The sequence below is a fragment of the Danio rerio genome, chromosome 8 (assembly GCF_052040795.2).
Source record: "Danio rerio strain M-AB ecotype USA chromosome 8, GRCz13ab, whole genome shotgun sequence".
In the NCBI taxonomy this organism is placed as follows: Eukaryota; Metazoa; Chordata; class Actinopteri; order Cypriniformes; family Danionidae; genus Danio; species Danio rerio.
The window spans coordinates 13,157,454-13,173,454 of record NC_141028.1 but is presented as its reverse complement, the minus strand read 5'-3'; the positions used below and the strand labels follow the sequence as shown (position 1 = coordinate 13,173,454).

The 16,001-nt window shown below is 33.1% G+C and overlaps 2 protein-coding genes across 6 annotated transcripts in view; both read left to right on the top strand.

The window, feature by feature from the left end:
- The window catches only part of pip5k1bb (phosphatidylinositol-4-phosphate 5-kinase, type I, beta b), an 87,513-nt gene extending 76,436 nt beyond the window's left edge, over positions 1-11,077 (top strand). For 2 of the 5 annotated variants that reach the window (XM_087263173.1, XM_087263174.1), the window contains exons 13-15: positions 3,885-4,020; positions 8,293-8,404; positions 10,187-11,077. In XM_087263173.1, the coding sequence (XP_087119299.1) occupies positions 3,885-4,020; positions 8,293-8,404; positions 10,187-10,189 (251 nt within the window). In that variant the 3' untranslated portion in view covers positions 10,190-11,077. 5 annotated transcript variants of the gene reach the window in all.
- The window catches only part of nr1h5 (nuclear receptor subfamily 1, group H, member 5), a 612,581-nt gene that overhangs the window by 235,275 nt on the left and 361,305 nt on the right, over positions 1-16,001 (top strand). The gene's annotated exons all lie outside the window — the stretch shown is intronic.

The window sequence follows — 16,001 nt, the reverse complement described above, 5'->3', positions numbered from 1 at the left end:
AAGATGAAGAAGAGAACTCAATGTTGGTGTGGTTTGTGTGTGTCTTTCTTGCACAAGTGCAAGTGCTGAGTTTTATAAAAACATGTTCTTGCACTTTACCTGATAGTTAGAGTGAAGGTCAAATAATGTAAAAATAGAAACAAGACTCATCTTTAAAAAACAGTCATTTATATCAAAAGTGAAAGTAAATGCTTATAGACCAATGTGGCAATGTCGCTGGCCCTGAACATTTCCTGCTTGTTACCAAACTATTCTTAGATCTGTAACAAGAGGCAAATTATTCATATCTTAAAGTTAAAACGGCTACCATAACATTATTTATCAATACGTGGAGCTTTTTGGATTCTTGGAAGCTATGGAAATTCAAAATGTTATACAGGAAATACATTATGATTATTGTTATTGTTTACATCCCTCGAAATGGTCTACAGTGACTTCAATTTACAACTAAAGACAAATTCAGCATTTAGCCCTACTTGTATTTGTATATTCGTTCTGTCGTATCTGTACCATCAAGGCTGTAGATTCGTTCTTGACATGGTGGACATGCATCACATAGAGTGCATGCACAGCAAAAATTTGTGCTTTTAAAAACATGATTAAAGTACTTAATAATATAAAATTAACACTAAATAATACAAATAATTATTACTGTCCGTGGTGCAAAAGTCAATTTATATGATTTTACTGGCTTTGAGGAGGTATGAATATAGAGAAATTTAGAGAGGTTTGTGACACAATTTAACAGTTTTATCTCGATTATTGAAAGAAAATTTCGATTAGTTGCACAGTCTTGGTTAATAGTATTACGGTGAACTCGTAGCAAACTTGACTTTGTGCACGTGTAGGTTACTAAGGGTTGACGGAGCATTATTTTATTTTAAAGTCAATTAAAGTATTGGGAGGGACATTTCTGGAATTGGTTGATATTGGTGAGGACACATGTCCTGTGTCCATGCCAATTCTACGCCCTTGTGTACCGTATTAGAATTAATTTTTGTCTTCAAATGTAATTGATGTACGAAATGTATGAAATTGAACATAATGCAGCATGACATAATTTGTTAGTATGTAACTGCAAAACTGAAACCAACATTTTTCTACTATTCTTTATTTTAACTTTATTTTTTTGTTTTTTATTTGATTTAATGATATGTATCATAAAAGTCAAATAAATAAAAATATAATATAATATAATATAATATAATATAATATAATATAATATAATATAATATAATATAGTCTAATAGTAAATAAAAGTCTAAATCATTTTCTCCCTATGTTAATCGTGTTCAAAAAACAATTAATATCCCGGACGAGCCCCCATTAAATGTTAAGATTTATTAAGTTGTCTAAGGAGAGAAAACGTAACATTTAGAATATTATATTATTACTGAAGGAAATGGATGCATATTAAGGATATTTCATTCCGGATGAGCCCCCACTAAATGTTACGATTTAATAAGTTGTCTAAGGAGAGAAAACATGTTCCAGTCTGACACAAAGCATGCTTGGAACTACAAATCTGCATGGTTAGGTTAACTCACTTTGTTTAAGTTCAGTCTAATACCATCAAATTTTGAGTGTGCGTGAATTATTTCTCTTAAGTTCAATGTACTTTCATTAAAAATGTAAGTCAAAGGAACTTATATTATTTAATTAATTACACTGCTCGATTTTACACACTGTAAACAATGCTGGGTTAATTGTATCATTCACTCATCCTCCACTTGTTCCAAACCTGTTTGACTTTCTTTCTGCCGTTGAACACAAATAAAGATATGAATTCAAATGCAAAAAACAAAAAAAACAAAAAAAAAAAGACCAGGAAAAGGACATAAAAGTGATATTCCTGAACATACACACAGCAGCCTGATAAAAATGCTCATTTTAGAGAAAGATTTCAGAGGTTTTTGCATCTAAACTCTTTATATACTAAATAATTTGGGGGGTATTGACTTAGCCAGTCATTTTTGTTGCTTCTATGGATGTCAATGGCTGCTTTTTTCTAGCATTCTTGTTTTGTGTTCGACAGAAGAAAGAAATGTGTAAATGTTTAGAACCAATTGAGTGTGATTAAATGGTAAGTATTTATTTATGTACTGTATGTACTGCATGAACAAGCTTGAACAGGTATAAAAACATTAGTCATGATTAAAACAACATTATTGGGGTTAATTAATTCACATCTTATCTTATTTACATAGAAAAATGGTGACATTACCTTTCAAACATTCACGTTGTATTACTGGCGGCATATCAGGAAGTTCCCGTGTTAGATCTTTTGAAAAAACCCTGAAATACAATTAACATTCCAAGACAGTCGTGTGTGTTTTTCTTGTCTTCAGACAATCATTTCTTCCTTATTCAGTTCACATTTTCTACCCAAACACAAATGTTGAGCTGAAGACACAAACTGATGTCAGTGCATTGACTTTTTCGTGCTGATGTATTAGTCATCATCTCAGAGTCGCTGCTGGATATGAATTATAATGAAAATTGTAATACCTTGCTATTCAAAAGTATGGGGTCTTTCATTTTGATACATTCTTAATGCCTAAATTCTGCATGGAAGCATTAAACTAATCGAAAGAGGATGTAAAGATGCATATGTTGTATAATTTTTACTGTTTAAACTCTATTTTGCATAATTTTAATATTATGAATATAATACTTTTGGTAACACTTTACAATAATGTTCCATAAGTTAATCTTAACATATTTATTAACATGAACAAACAATGAACAATACATTTACCTGTTAGTGAAAATAAGGTTTTTCATTGATAGTTCATCACGGTGCATTAACTAACGTTAAATAGCACAAATTTGAAACTATGATAGTGAACTATGATTAACAAAGGCTGTCTAAGTATTGTTCATTATTAATTCATGTTAGTACATTCATTAACTACTATTTAAAGTAATGGAGCGTTATTGTAAATTGTTACCTTCTATGTTTTTATTATTAGGCAAAACTGTTTTCAACATTGTTAATTAAAAGACACTAAGCTTCTTGATCCGCAAATCATCATATTAGAATGATGTCTGAAGTAATATGTGAATTTGAAGACTGGACAAATTAATATTTGGAATTAAGGAGCTACATGCAGGATTTATTCAACAGAGGATGGTCAGACAGGTAAAGGTCAATAACAGGAGCAGACAGGTACATACGGTTGAAGCAAAAGTGTAGTCAGGTCACAGGCAAAGAGATCAGCGGCAAACTACGTAAACATAGCTACAAAGCAAAGGTCCGTAAAGGCAAGGCTAGGAAAACGCATCGTAATGTATCAGTAAAACAAGACTCAGCACTGGTGTGTGTGCTATATTTAAAGTCCATGTAATCAGTTCATCATGACCCTCTGGCTGTATGTGTGTAATCAATGTCAATCAGGAACCGGTGTGTGCGAGGTGCATCCTGGGAGTTGTAGTTTGCGCATATGCCATGTATGTATTCCTCCAGTGATCCGCAGTAGCTATAACGCTGGTGACTGTAACAGTAAAATATATCTAAGTACACTCTTTGGTAAGCAAAATCATTTAAAAAAATCCTGCCCACCCCAAACATTTTCAATGACTAATGAGTGTGTATTAAATTTACTCAGATATCATTTGGAGTCAAAGGGATAGTTCACCCAAAAATGAAGGCAGAAAACTGTTGGAAAACAAGATGGGGGTATTTTTTGTTTCTACTATGGATGTAAATGATTTTCCCCAACATTCTTTAGAATACCTTGTTTTGTGTTCAACAGAATAAAGTTTTGAATGAACAAAAAGTTTGGATAATTACATTTTTGGCTGAACTATCCTTTTAAATTATCTTTTTTCCTTTGCAAATGTTTCCCCCTTGTCACCTTGTTTTCTATCCTCTCACACCACAGTGCTCTGGTCCTATAACCGTCCTGACCTGGTCCTTCAGACTCCTCACCCGTACGAAGCCTCTTCCTTCAGTCACACCCTCTCCCCGCCCTCTGTTTTCATCAAAGATCATTATCTGGAAGCCAAATCTAATGAAAGGTGAAACCAAACCCTCAGACACATAAACTTGACACACTTCTGTTCCCGCCACAAAGAGGCGGAAAGAAGAGTTTGCAAATAATATGAAAATTCTGTCATCATTTACCGAGCACCAGATCTTTTTTCATGGAACACAATTTTCCTGTAACTATTCCAATATGGTCTTAAAAGAATAGCTCATCCAAAAAAATTCAAATTACTCCATAATTTACTCCCCCTCGAGCCATCCTCAGAGTACAATATAAAAAAAATTTCTGTCAGGTGAACAGAGTAGTTTCACTTTTTTCCTTGCTCTTAAATGCTGAACAATGGGGATGGATGGTGACTTTTATTTTGAAGCTTACACAAGTACATAAATCCATTTTATAGTCAGCATGAAATGGAAGTTAAGATTGTCCATTTTTCCCATGTCATGCTGTACTTCTAATTGAAACGGTTCTAAAATGGATAAAATATGTATGTTAATGCATGATTTTGTCCTTTGGGAACAGATTGGATTGATAGGCATTGCCAACCAAATAAAGGAAGATTGACTAATGGACAATTGGAGCAGTAACGAGACTCGCCCTATTAGCTCCACCCTAAAGTCATTCCATGTGACCAGAAGTGAAAAAAAGTTGTTTTTGGGATGTTTATGATATTTGATAAAAGATTATTAGGTCAAATAAGTAACAAAGTCCACATATACATCATTTATAACATTTATAGCAATCATTCCTATATAGATACATAAAAAAAAAACAAGTACATTTTGATTTCATGACGACTTTTAACTAAGCCATATGCTGCCAGGGGTTAAAACTCATTTATGAAGTGGATTGCTGTGTTTTTGTAACAGGAATATTTATAATTTTCTCTCCACTCACTGACTTCTAGCAGTGATTGAATGCACGTTATGTACGACTGATGTATATAAAGTATGACCCATCCCGTAACACGCAATCTTAGCAGAAGGTGTGGGAATAGACGCATATGAATAATTTCAAGCATGACTTTTTGGGCTTTTTGGAAAGCTTCAAAATAAAAGCCCATTCAACACAATTATACGCGTTTCGGAAGTGTTATTGCAAAGCAACAGAAACAGAGCGCAGAAGTATAAATGCACAGCTACGCGCATTGCATGCGCCGTGGGTTATGCCAATCACTTGACGCAGAAGTATAAACCAGGCTTTTGCTGGATATTTCACTTCATTTAGAGCTGTGTTACACACTGCATAGAAGGCCATTATCAAAATAATAGGGGCTCTTTAATGTTAATGCAAATATTTCTAAAAAATAAAAGTTCCCATTTGCATTAGCTGATGTTAACTTTTAGATCCAGTATTTGTATTTATATCTAATAAATGCTGAGATTAAACATGAACATTATTAAATACTGTAGAAGTATTGTATGCTAATTTTAACACATGAAATCTTATTATAAAGTGTTACTAGAATTTTCCTTTTAGTTTCAGTGAGTTGCTTTTCAGGCTTCAAATCAAATGCAAAAGCACCATAAAAGCATCATAAAAGTAGTCCATGTGACTTAAAAGAGTCATGCGATTGTGAATTTTATGTAAGGGACTGATTTCATACTTTTACAATATGTTCTGAACTGCAGTGTGTTGAACTCAAGCACATTAGCACATTATAACATTTTAAATACTTTAGTAAAATGAGTATAATTTTATATATATATATATATATATATATATATATATATATATATATATATATATATATATATATATATATATATATATATATATATGTTAATAGGTTAATTTATATGTACAATTAATAATGCAAACAAATATGCAAACATTATGTATGTCCTCTTTATTTTTATTTTGAAAGGCTGAAATTCAGGTCAACACTGTCCATATATGCTGTATTTCTGTACTCATTCCATGAAAGTAAGTGATATGGGTTAAGAATGACACGAGGATTGAGGAAATGCTGGCAAAAAATGATTTGCATCTACTCATTTAACTAGTGAAGTCGTCCTAAATATAGCCAAACAATGACCCAATTTAACACTTCAGGATGGGTTTCTAGTATCCTGCTTCAGCTGACCAGGTGCTGTCACGCTACACTTGCTCTGCGGGCCGATTCTTTGTTTTCGCGTTTTACTGATCTCCTCGCTTTTGACACACACCTGTTGTAAGAGAAATTCTCATGAAAAGACCTCATAAATATTTAACCTGCTTGCTAAGGTTAAATATAATAGAGGTATTGTTTTATAACAAAGAATATCACTAAATGGTGGTATTCTGCTGCTTGGCTTGAACAATGATTATTGAGATTGTCTGATGATCTTGTTGCCTGCCTTAATCAAAATATTAGTTAATTAGTTGCGGCTGCTAAGGCAGATGTAATTACGCTTAAGAAAACTAATTAAGCATTGTTTTTTTGTAATAGTTTAAGTGATGATTTGTTGTTGATTAAATATTAATATACTGTTACATTTTTCTTTTTGAAATACGGTTAAACTTTTTCAGATTCACCAAAAAAAAAAAAAAAATTGTTCAAAATAAATAAATAAAAACATTTAATAATGAAGCTTTGGTTAATTTTAGATACCAATATTTCACTATAATAACCATGTCTTTATCTTTAGTTAACCGTTTTATCTTTAGTTAACACATTAACTTGTCTTGAGAGCCCAAAAGCATCTACTGAATGAATATTGTTTAGAAAATGTAGTTTTTAAATGACAGAAAGTAGAAAAATTACATAAGTGGATCAAAAGATATCTCTATGAGTTTTTGTTTAATAAGGTATAATAGACCATTTCAATAGGGTTATGTCATTGGCCCATGAACATTTCCTGCCTGTTATCAAACTATTTTATAACTGTAAGGGGCAATTCAATCATAACTTAATGTTAAAACAGCTATCACAACATTATTTATTAATACATGACTGTTTTTGGATTCTCAGAAGTTATAGGAATTAAAAATGGAAAACATTGCCATTGTTTTTGTTTACAAACCCTTCAAAATGGTCTATAGTTAAGTATTATCAGAAGTGTGGCATTTTACTTAATATCTAAAGTGACATTTATACTAAATGTCTGATATTTATTCATACATGATCAACAAAGATGCAATACTGGAGGGCTTACGTTTTAGACCCAGTCTTGTTTCACCAACAAAAATAGAAAAATAGGTTTAAATATTTCAAATAAAAAAGCCAATACACCACATTTGCTCTTCATTTGAGATTTGCCTATTACTTCTATTAAAATCGGTGTATCACATATGTTAGTTATGGGTGTATATTTCATTAGTTTGATCCAAGTACTGTTTAAATGACATAGTTTATAGATGAGATGATAACGCAATATTGCTAAAAATCCATTTGTATTATGAGGGTGCACGTAAACATAAAGACGAATCAACCGTTTGATTGAACAGCTTGGATGAACAATTCAGTGAATCTTTCATAAAATCCAGGCACTTCTGCCACCTGCTGGTACTTTTTGTATTATGTTATTTTTTTTATTCCTGACAGACAAGTTTTACATGTATCAAAATATATATAAACGTAGTATATAAACGTGCTTAATTCAATATAGTTGTACTTTAGCTCGTTTTATAACATTAATGTGTAAAGACGAATCAACCGTTTTGATTGAGTCGCTTGGATGAACGATTCAGTGAATCTTTTTATAAATCCGTGCACTTCTGCCACCTGCTGGTACTTTTCGTATCATATTTATATTTACTTATTCCTGACAGACGTTTGACATATTTCAAGAAATCTAAAAATATATTATCAATGTATATAAACGGGCGTAATTCAATAAACTTGTACTGTAGCTGATTTTACAACGTTATTGTGTAAAGACGAATCAACCGTTTTGATTGAATCGCTTGGATAAACTTCATTAAATCCGGGAACTTCTGCCACCTGGTTCTGATTTCATAACGTTAATGTGTAGATAAGATATGTACTTTTTGTCAGTATTGCATATTTAATTTAAACATTAAATAACTCTGACTGACTTCAGGCTTGAAAAGGACCGAACTAAGCGTCTGAAATATGAAAACATAGGTTACCATGGCAGCAATAACTCAACAGAGTTTCATCAAAGACTATATTACACTTAAAATGAACTTTGTTATTACTGCATTAGTAAAAAGATGAGCAGATTCTGAATGACATTCTGAAATGTGTCCTGACGAGAAATGTCCGTATGTTCGCGCAGTTCATCCGTCGTGTTTGAGGACTCTTGGTTTGTCCTTGAGCTTCTTCTGATTCTCTGCTGCTGCTGTTGTTTTGTGCCAGTAGATGCGCCTGCTCGACTTTTACACTGGAGGACAGCGCCATCTGTCTGACATCCGAGCAGAGCACCATGGACATCGACAGAGATGACGACTCCGTGCTCGACGTCTACTTTGTGAGTTTTTAAGCTGTGAAGAGCAACAAAAGTAGTTACAGGATGTTCGGTCACACTTTACGATATTTCATTAGTTTATATTGGTGTTACGTTTTGAGTGTTTTTAATAGACTATGCTTATTGTACTAACATGACCTAGGAACAATACATTTACTAATGCATTAATAAAATCAAAATTCATGCCTGTTAACATTAATCAATGCACTATGAGTTAACATGAACTAACAATGGACAACTTTATTGCCATTGAATAACACTAACTAACATGAACAAACACTGTAGTGTATTGTTGACTGTTCATGTTAGCAAATGCATTACACACCTAACATTAACTTATACATATTGTGAAGATTGCAGATAAGTTGTGTTGGCCTATGTTGTATTGTTTTGCACTTATAAATGTTGTATTTTATTTACTGGACTATCTTTACCAAGTTATAAATAGTATAATCACATTAGATTATTCTTTTCATATTAATATCCACAAAAAATAAATATGTAATACTTATGCTCATTTGCAATAATTGGAATATGTATGGTTATTTGGAATATGTATGGATCTGCAATAATATAGTAAAAAATTATATATGTTGCATGCTGAAATTATGATACTTCTTTTATATATTGATAAACACTTTTTGAATTTAACCTAAAAAAACAAATATATCATTTTTAATATGTAAATTAAATGAATTAAAATGCATTATTATTTTATTATATTTTAATTATATGTACTTTTAGTTTTGATATTCACATATCTTTCTGTTCCTTAATTATATGATGTACTTTTACCACTTTTAAAACATTTATAAATACCAGATAAATTCAAAAATGTATTATGATCGGTCAATATTAATAAACCATCAATATTAATAAACCACTTACCTTATAAATAAACCAACAATAACTGTAATATAAAATCATAATAATGTAAAAAAAAATAACTTTCAGAATTCTAATGCTCCTAAATATTTATACAGTAATAATTTAAATATTAATGATTATTGTCAAATTGTTATATTTTTGGATCTACAATGAAATATTATTGTAATATATTACAAATATTGTTATCTTTAAAAACAACTTTTAATATATTATAAAAGTTACACTTATAATCCTTGAGTAACTTTGTAAAATACCTTTAAGATATTTAGAAAATAAATATTATATATATATATATATATATATATATATATATATATATATATATATATATATATATATATATATATATATATGTTACATATTATTTTCAATATTTATTATACATAATATAATAATAATAACAACAACAATAATAATAATAATAGAAATAATAATAATAAATGTTACATATTATTTTTAATATTTATTATACATAATATAATAATAATTATAAATGTTACATATTATTTTCTATATTTATTGTACATAATATAATAATAATAATACTAATAATAATAATAATAATAATGTTACATATTATTATCAAAATGTATTATACATAATATAATAATAATAATAATAATAATAATAATGTTACATATTATTTTCAATCTTTATTGTACATAATATAATAATAATAATAATAATAATAATAATAATGTTACATATTATTATCAAAATGTATTATACATAATATAATAATAATAATAATAATAATGTTACATATTATTTTCAATATTTATTGTACATAATAATAATAATTATAATATTAATAATATTTTAATGAGTAAAAAATAAATATATTCTGAAGACCTGCACTATTATCTCTGATCATGATTTTTTTTATTTCCCCCACAGTGAGAAGCACAATGGGATGATGGTTCATCTCTTGCTCTCCATCTCCTGCTTCAGTAGTGGTCTGATACCCATGTGTGGAGAGCTCCTCCTGCTGCCAAACACACCAAACAACAAACACATCTGCCAAAACCACAGCTGCAAACACACAAACATCTCATCGCAATCCCAAGCACATTTCCCTGAAGCGTTCAAAAACGACTGCGGATTGATGGAACCAAACGCTGACTGTGCTTTTCTGTAGCAGCAGATGAACCCTAAATATAAAGGCAGCTCTGGGATCAGACTGAAGACTCTTTTTGTTTCAGAGAAAGGCAATAAGTTTGTTCCTCTGAAATACAAATGATGGTTTCTAACAGCTTATCCTCTAGTTTTAGTGACCTTGATGCAAAGCTTGGCGGCAAAGCAGATTTTTAAACGTGCAATTTTCATACATCGTGCAAAAGTGTGTGTGTTTATGATAGTTCTCCTCACTGGAGTGATAATCACTTTATTTTTTAAAGGAAAACACACATGGATGTGTGATTTACGAGCACAGACGTGTCATGTACTGTAAATGTAGGATTTCTGCCGGTTTATCATCAGCTCCTGATAATCAAGAGTGAGACTGGCATCAGCAGTGCGTCATTTACAAAATATCCAGATGCCAGAATGTTTTTAATGTGCTAAAACGCTGATATTTTACATGGGTTTGGCGGAGTTTCGTACAGTTTCTCTCTCAGGAGATATTTTCCTAGAGGCGTCCAGATGATCGCTTGATGTTAGATGATATATTTAGTGCGCTTCTGATTTTAAATGCCATGTCTTTTGAATTTTATTATTATTATGGTTTGTTATTATTGCACATTTGTTTGTTTTGAGGCCATAATTTATTAAATCATTATTATAAATGAACATTGGGTTTGGTCTGAATTGAATCTTGGCTGATATTTGCATTAGTATTTGGATGCAGCCTTTGTGATGCAAGCTGAGATTGCATTGCTGTCAGACACAATGCACACAAATGGAGCGAGTGACGTCACTGTGATGGGTAGGGTTAGGGGTGAGTTTAGGTGAGCCCTTTATAAAGCATTGGATGCAGCTCAGATTGCACTGCACCAGGTCTGCATCCAGACCCCTCTCGATATTTGGTCCATAGTCATTTCCAATTGGTTGTTTTACAGTGTTGAGATTAGAGTAAAATGCAGCAAAGAGCTTAGAATGACCAAGAGGCAACACTCAATAGAACGTACCATTCCAATAGCAGCGCCCAGCAACAGCCCCGGATTCCGCCATTTTGGAGTGAAAGCGATTGGTTGTCCATTGGATCTTATTGCTGTTGCGATGGCGAGCAGCTGCTTTGTTTATTTATTTATTTAAAAAGTGTATTAAAGTTGAGATACAACCTGAAAGACGACAATATAACACTTACTAATCACAATCATCAGCACTTTTAATAGTTTATTTTACAGACTTATAATATGCTGTTATTCTATTGGAGTTTTCATTCCAAAATGGCCGCCGATCTAGTGGCCCATCTAGTGGCCGTTTACCATATTGCACTAGAGTGTCACCTCTTGGTGATTCTTTGCTCTTTTGAATGCAGTGGTTATTTCATTTCAGAATATACATTTAAATTATGTACAGTACAAAAGTTTGAAGCTGGCAAGGTAGCTTTTCAAAAACAAGTCTATTTTGCTCAAGTTCCCTGCTGAAAAAAAACAGCTTAAACCAGCCTATGCTGGTTGGCTGGTTTTAGCTGGTCAACCAGGCTAGTTTTAGAGGGGTTTTGGCCATTTCCAGGCTGGTTTTCAGCCACTTCCAGCCTGGTCTTAGCTGGTCAGGCTGGGAGATGACCAGCTAAGACCAGTTTGGAAATGGCTGGAAACCAGCCTGGAAATGGCCAAAACCCCTCTAAAACCAGCCTGGTCAACCAGCTAAAACCAGTCAACCAGCCTAGGCTGGTTTAAGCTGGATTTTTCTGCAGGGTTTATATAAAAATACAGTAAATAAAAGTGTTCAAAAGGAGACCCAAATGCAAGGGAGAAATTCAACAGTTTATTTCAACCTAAGGTGGACAAAACTCCTCTTCAAGGGATTATGGAGAGAAAAAAAGGGGTCACTCAATTGTAGCAAATATGACACAGGCAGTCAAAAGCACACGGCCTTCTCCTGGCCGATGCTGGAATGGTCGAACAAAGGTTCCTCGTCAAAACAGTTGAATATGTTAGAACAGACCTCAGGCAGGAGAGTGGATGGATTGGCTTCAGTCAAGCGCAGACTGTGGGCCGAGTAGAGGTGAGCCAAAGTACAGTGGAACAAACAACAAATGGGTTGAGACAGACCGGGACGAGACGAAGTTCACAAGACTCAAGAAACTAGAATACAGGTAGGACAAGTAGCTTAGAGAGCTTATTGACATCAAACAATTATCAAGCACAGAACCAGGGAGAAGGGGAGACTAAATAGCCAAATAATCAGGGCGAACAGGTGAGAGCCATGGAATTGATAGCAGGTGTAATTGCACACAAATAAATAGACACAAGAGGGAGACAGAGAAAACACAACAAAACCCTGACAACATATTCATATTTTGAAATATTTTATTAATTTTCCTTCAGCTTAGTCACTTATTCTTCAGGGGTCGCCACTGCGGAATGGGCCGCCAACGTATACAGCACATGGTTCACACAGCGGATGCCCTTCCAGCTGCAACCTAGTACTGTGAAACATCCACACACACTCATTCACACACATACACTAATACAGTCAATTTAGTTTTATTCAGTTCACCTATACACCTATACATGCCTCCACACTAGACATTTGGTTGATTTTAGGTGGGACGCTGGACGCTGATGTCAGCCTGACGATGGGTTCTGATGTCAACTCGATTTTCAATTCCAAACAAAATGCAGCTTCCCACGATGTTGGGGTACAACATCAGTCTGACTTCATGTTGACGCCCTGTGCCTGCTGGGATGTTTACTAATTCAAAATATTTTGAATGTTTCTCAAAATAAAATGTATTATGCTCAAAGGGGACTTTTTTATTTTTTCCCAGACATTTAAATGACATTTTAGAGTAGTTATCACATTACCGTAAAAATGTGATATTTTTAACCAAGGTTATCTTATCATCAGAATCTTATACCAGCCCATGCCTACTCCGCACAGAAATACCAACTGGCCCAGCAGAGACTTGAACCAGCAACCTTCTTGCTGTAAGGCGACAGTGCTACCCACTGAGCCACCGTGTCGCCTCTGAAATATTTTATATTTTACAAAGGAAGTGTTTACTACTTAAATATTTTAAAAAGTAATTTATCTCTGTTATGGCAAAGCAGATATTTCACCAGCTTGCGTCACCTTGGAAATCATTTAAATTATTATTTTTTTTTTTTGGTGAAGTATAAAGCATTATTTCATAACCACAAGTCTTACTAGCATTTATGATCATATATATATATATATATATATATATATATATATATATATATATATATATATATATATATATATATATATATGAAAGCATTTATTTTTAGAAATAATTTTATGAAAATTACTTTTTCTGTGACTGTGAATACAATTTTAAAATAATTTGAGGATATTTAAGTAAAATGTAATTTCGATTACTAAACAGAACTATATTTTATTCGACCTCAGGGTCGAATAATGCTTGGATTCTAATGCTTGTTCAATATAGTTCAATATTGAGTGGGATGATCATCAGCATTGTCATTGAAAATAGCTAACAATAATATTAGTATACAAATACGTTAGTATAATAATTACTAGCCTACTTTCTAGTGTACGTTACTGAATTCACACTGTCTCGAAATATATTGTTCTGTTCTCACAGCAGCTCGAATACTGTCTATTTCAAAGTCTGTATTTTGTGTCTATCATCTGTCCAGTGATTAACAAAAGGGCGATCAGTTAAACTGTGGCGCGGTTGAATTTATTCCGGCAAGTTTTTTACCACAGTAAAGGAAGTGTCTAAGCCCAGCGCAGGGCACAATACTGTCTGGAGCTTCGGTGGAGGACGGAAATGATGGATATAAGCCTCAAGAAGACGAGGAGGGGGAGACTGCAGACACAGGGGCGTAAAACTGTGGCGCGTAAAACATGCCTGGGCCGTAAAACTGCCTGGATCCAAGTCTGTAGATGCCCCATATAGAAGAAGACACACACGGCGCATATCTTCATCTCTGTCTCTAAGTTACCGAAACCACAAATGAAACTGAAACACAAGAATATGCAGTGCTTCAGTTCAGCAGCGCACGCAAATGAGGTTTTACTCGTGAGTCCTGTCTACAAATGTGATTTAGGCCTAAATTATATGTGATTGTTGGTGGTTTGTGTGATTTTATTTCACCAAGAAGGATATGGATCAACATCTATGTCGATTAAGAATAAGCAAATACGTTTTAAGAGATACATTTACAGATTATGTTAAATTTAAGATTAAATTTAGAGTTATGTAGCCTACGCGTACGTGTTGTTATCCAACTCCTCTTTGATGTTTTTGTGAAATAAAATTAGAGTTTAGTTTGCGTTTAAGGATATGAATTAGGTATAGATTACATTTTCGAACAAAAATAACTTTCCAGGATCAAAGTGTTAATCCAGGATCACATCGTGTTTGGCAAAATCACACTCCATGATTGTTACATGTGTGAATGATCAAACTGTGTGAAAAGCATTGACCGCGACCACCCGCACTATTTTAACGTCATAGTCAATGCTAAAGGAATAGTTCACCTACAACTTCAAAAATTCAGTCATTAATTCCATTTTTCTTGTTCCAAAACAGTTTGTAGTAATTTGTTGTTGTTCTGGTTAACACTAAAGAAGATATTTTGAAGAATGTTGGAATATAGCTTTTATATTTCGAGTAGGGGAAATGGAAAATACTGTTGAAGTTATTGCCAGGATTTTTCCCAACATTGATAAAAATGTGTATGAAATTATATCAGGGTCAAGACTTCTATATAATCTATTTAGCCTTTTCCCCATATCCAGCACACATTTAAAGGGATAGTTCACCCAAAACTGAAAATTACTTGTTATTGTTGATTTACTTGTTGATTACAACTATTACCGACCTTTTAGCTGTTCCAAACCTGTTTGACTTTCTTTCTTCTGTTAAACGCAATAAGATATTCTGATGAAAGCTGGAAACCTGTAACCATTGATTTACATAGTATTTGTTTTTTCTTGCTATGGAAGTCAATGGTTACAGGATTTCAACTTTCTTTAAAATATCTTCGTCCAACAGAATAAAGAAACTCAAATGTTTACAACCATTAGAGGGGAGTAAATAGAGAGTAAATATACATGTTTGGCTGTACTATTTGGTGGCTGCACTGCACATTTTTCATCTGAGAGTGAACATTAATGCAGGTAAAATAGATTTACTTGTAGCATTGTTTAATCAAAAAAATGATTGTAGGTTTAATAAACCAGATGAGTTATAAATTAAGTAACATTTCCGTCAAATGGAGTTAATACAGAAAATTCTCACATTTCATGTTTTTAAATCTTTAATACACTTTTAAAATGAAAAGGCAACACTTTCATTATCTTCCCGACACAATCAAGTTACACCATTATCGTCTCCCTCCAGCACCACCCAGAAAGTTGCTCAATGTTTTGTTACAGTATGTGTGTAACACCTTCCCCCCCAGCCCAGCTCTCCACTTTTCTCATTCTAGAAAGTACCAGTCAACTCTCCACCAGCCCAGCTGTTGGCAGACGCACACCTCCATCCCCCTGCCCTCAGACATTTGCCACTGATTTCTCAGCTGTCATCCCCTCTCCATAAATAGACCCT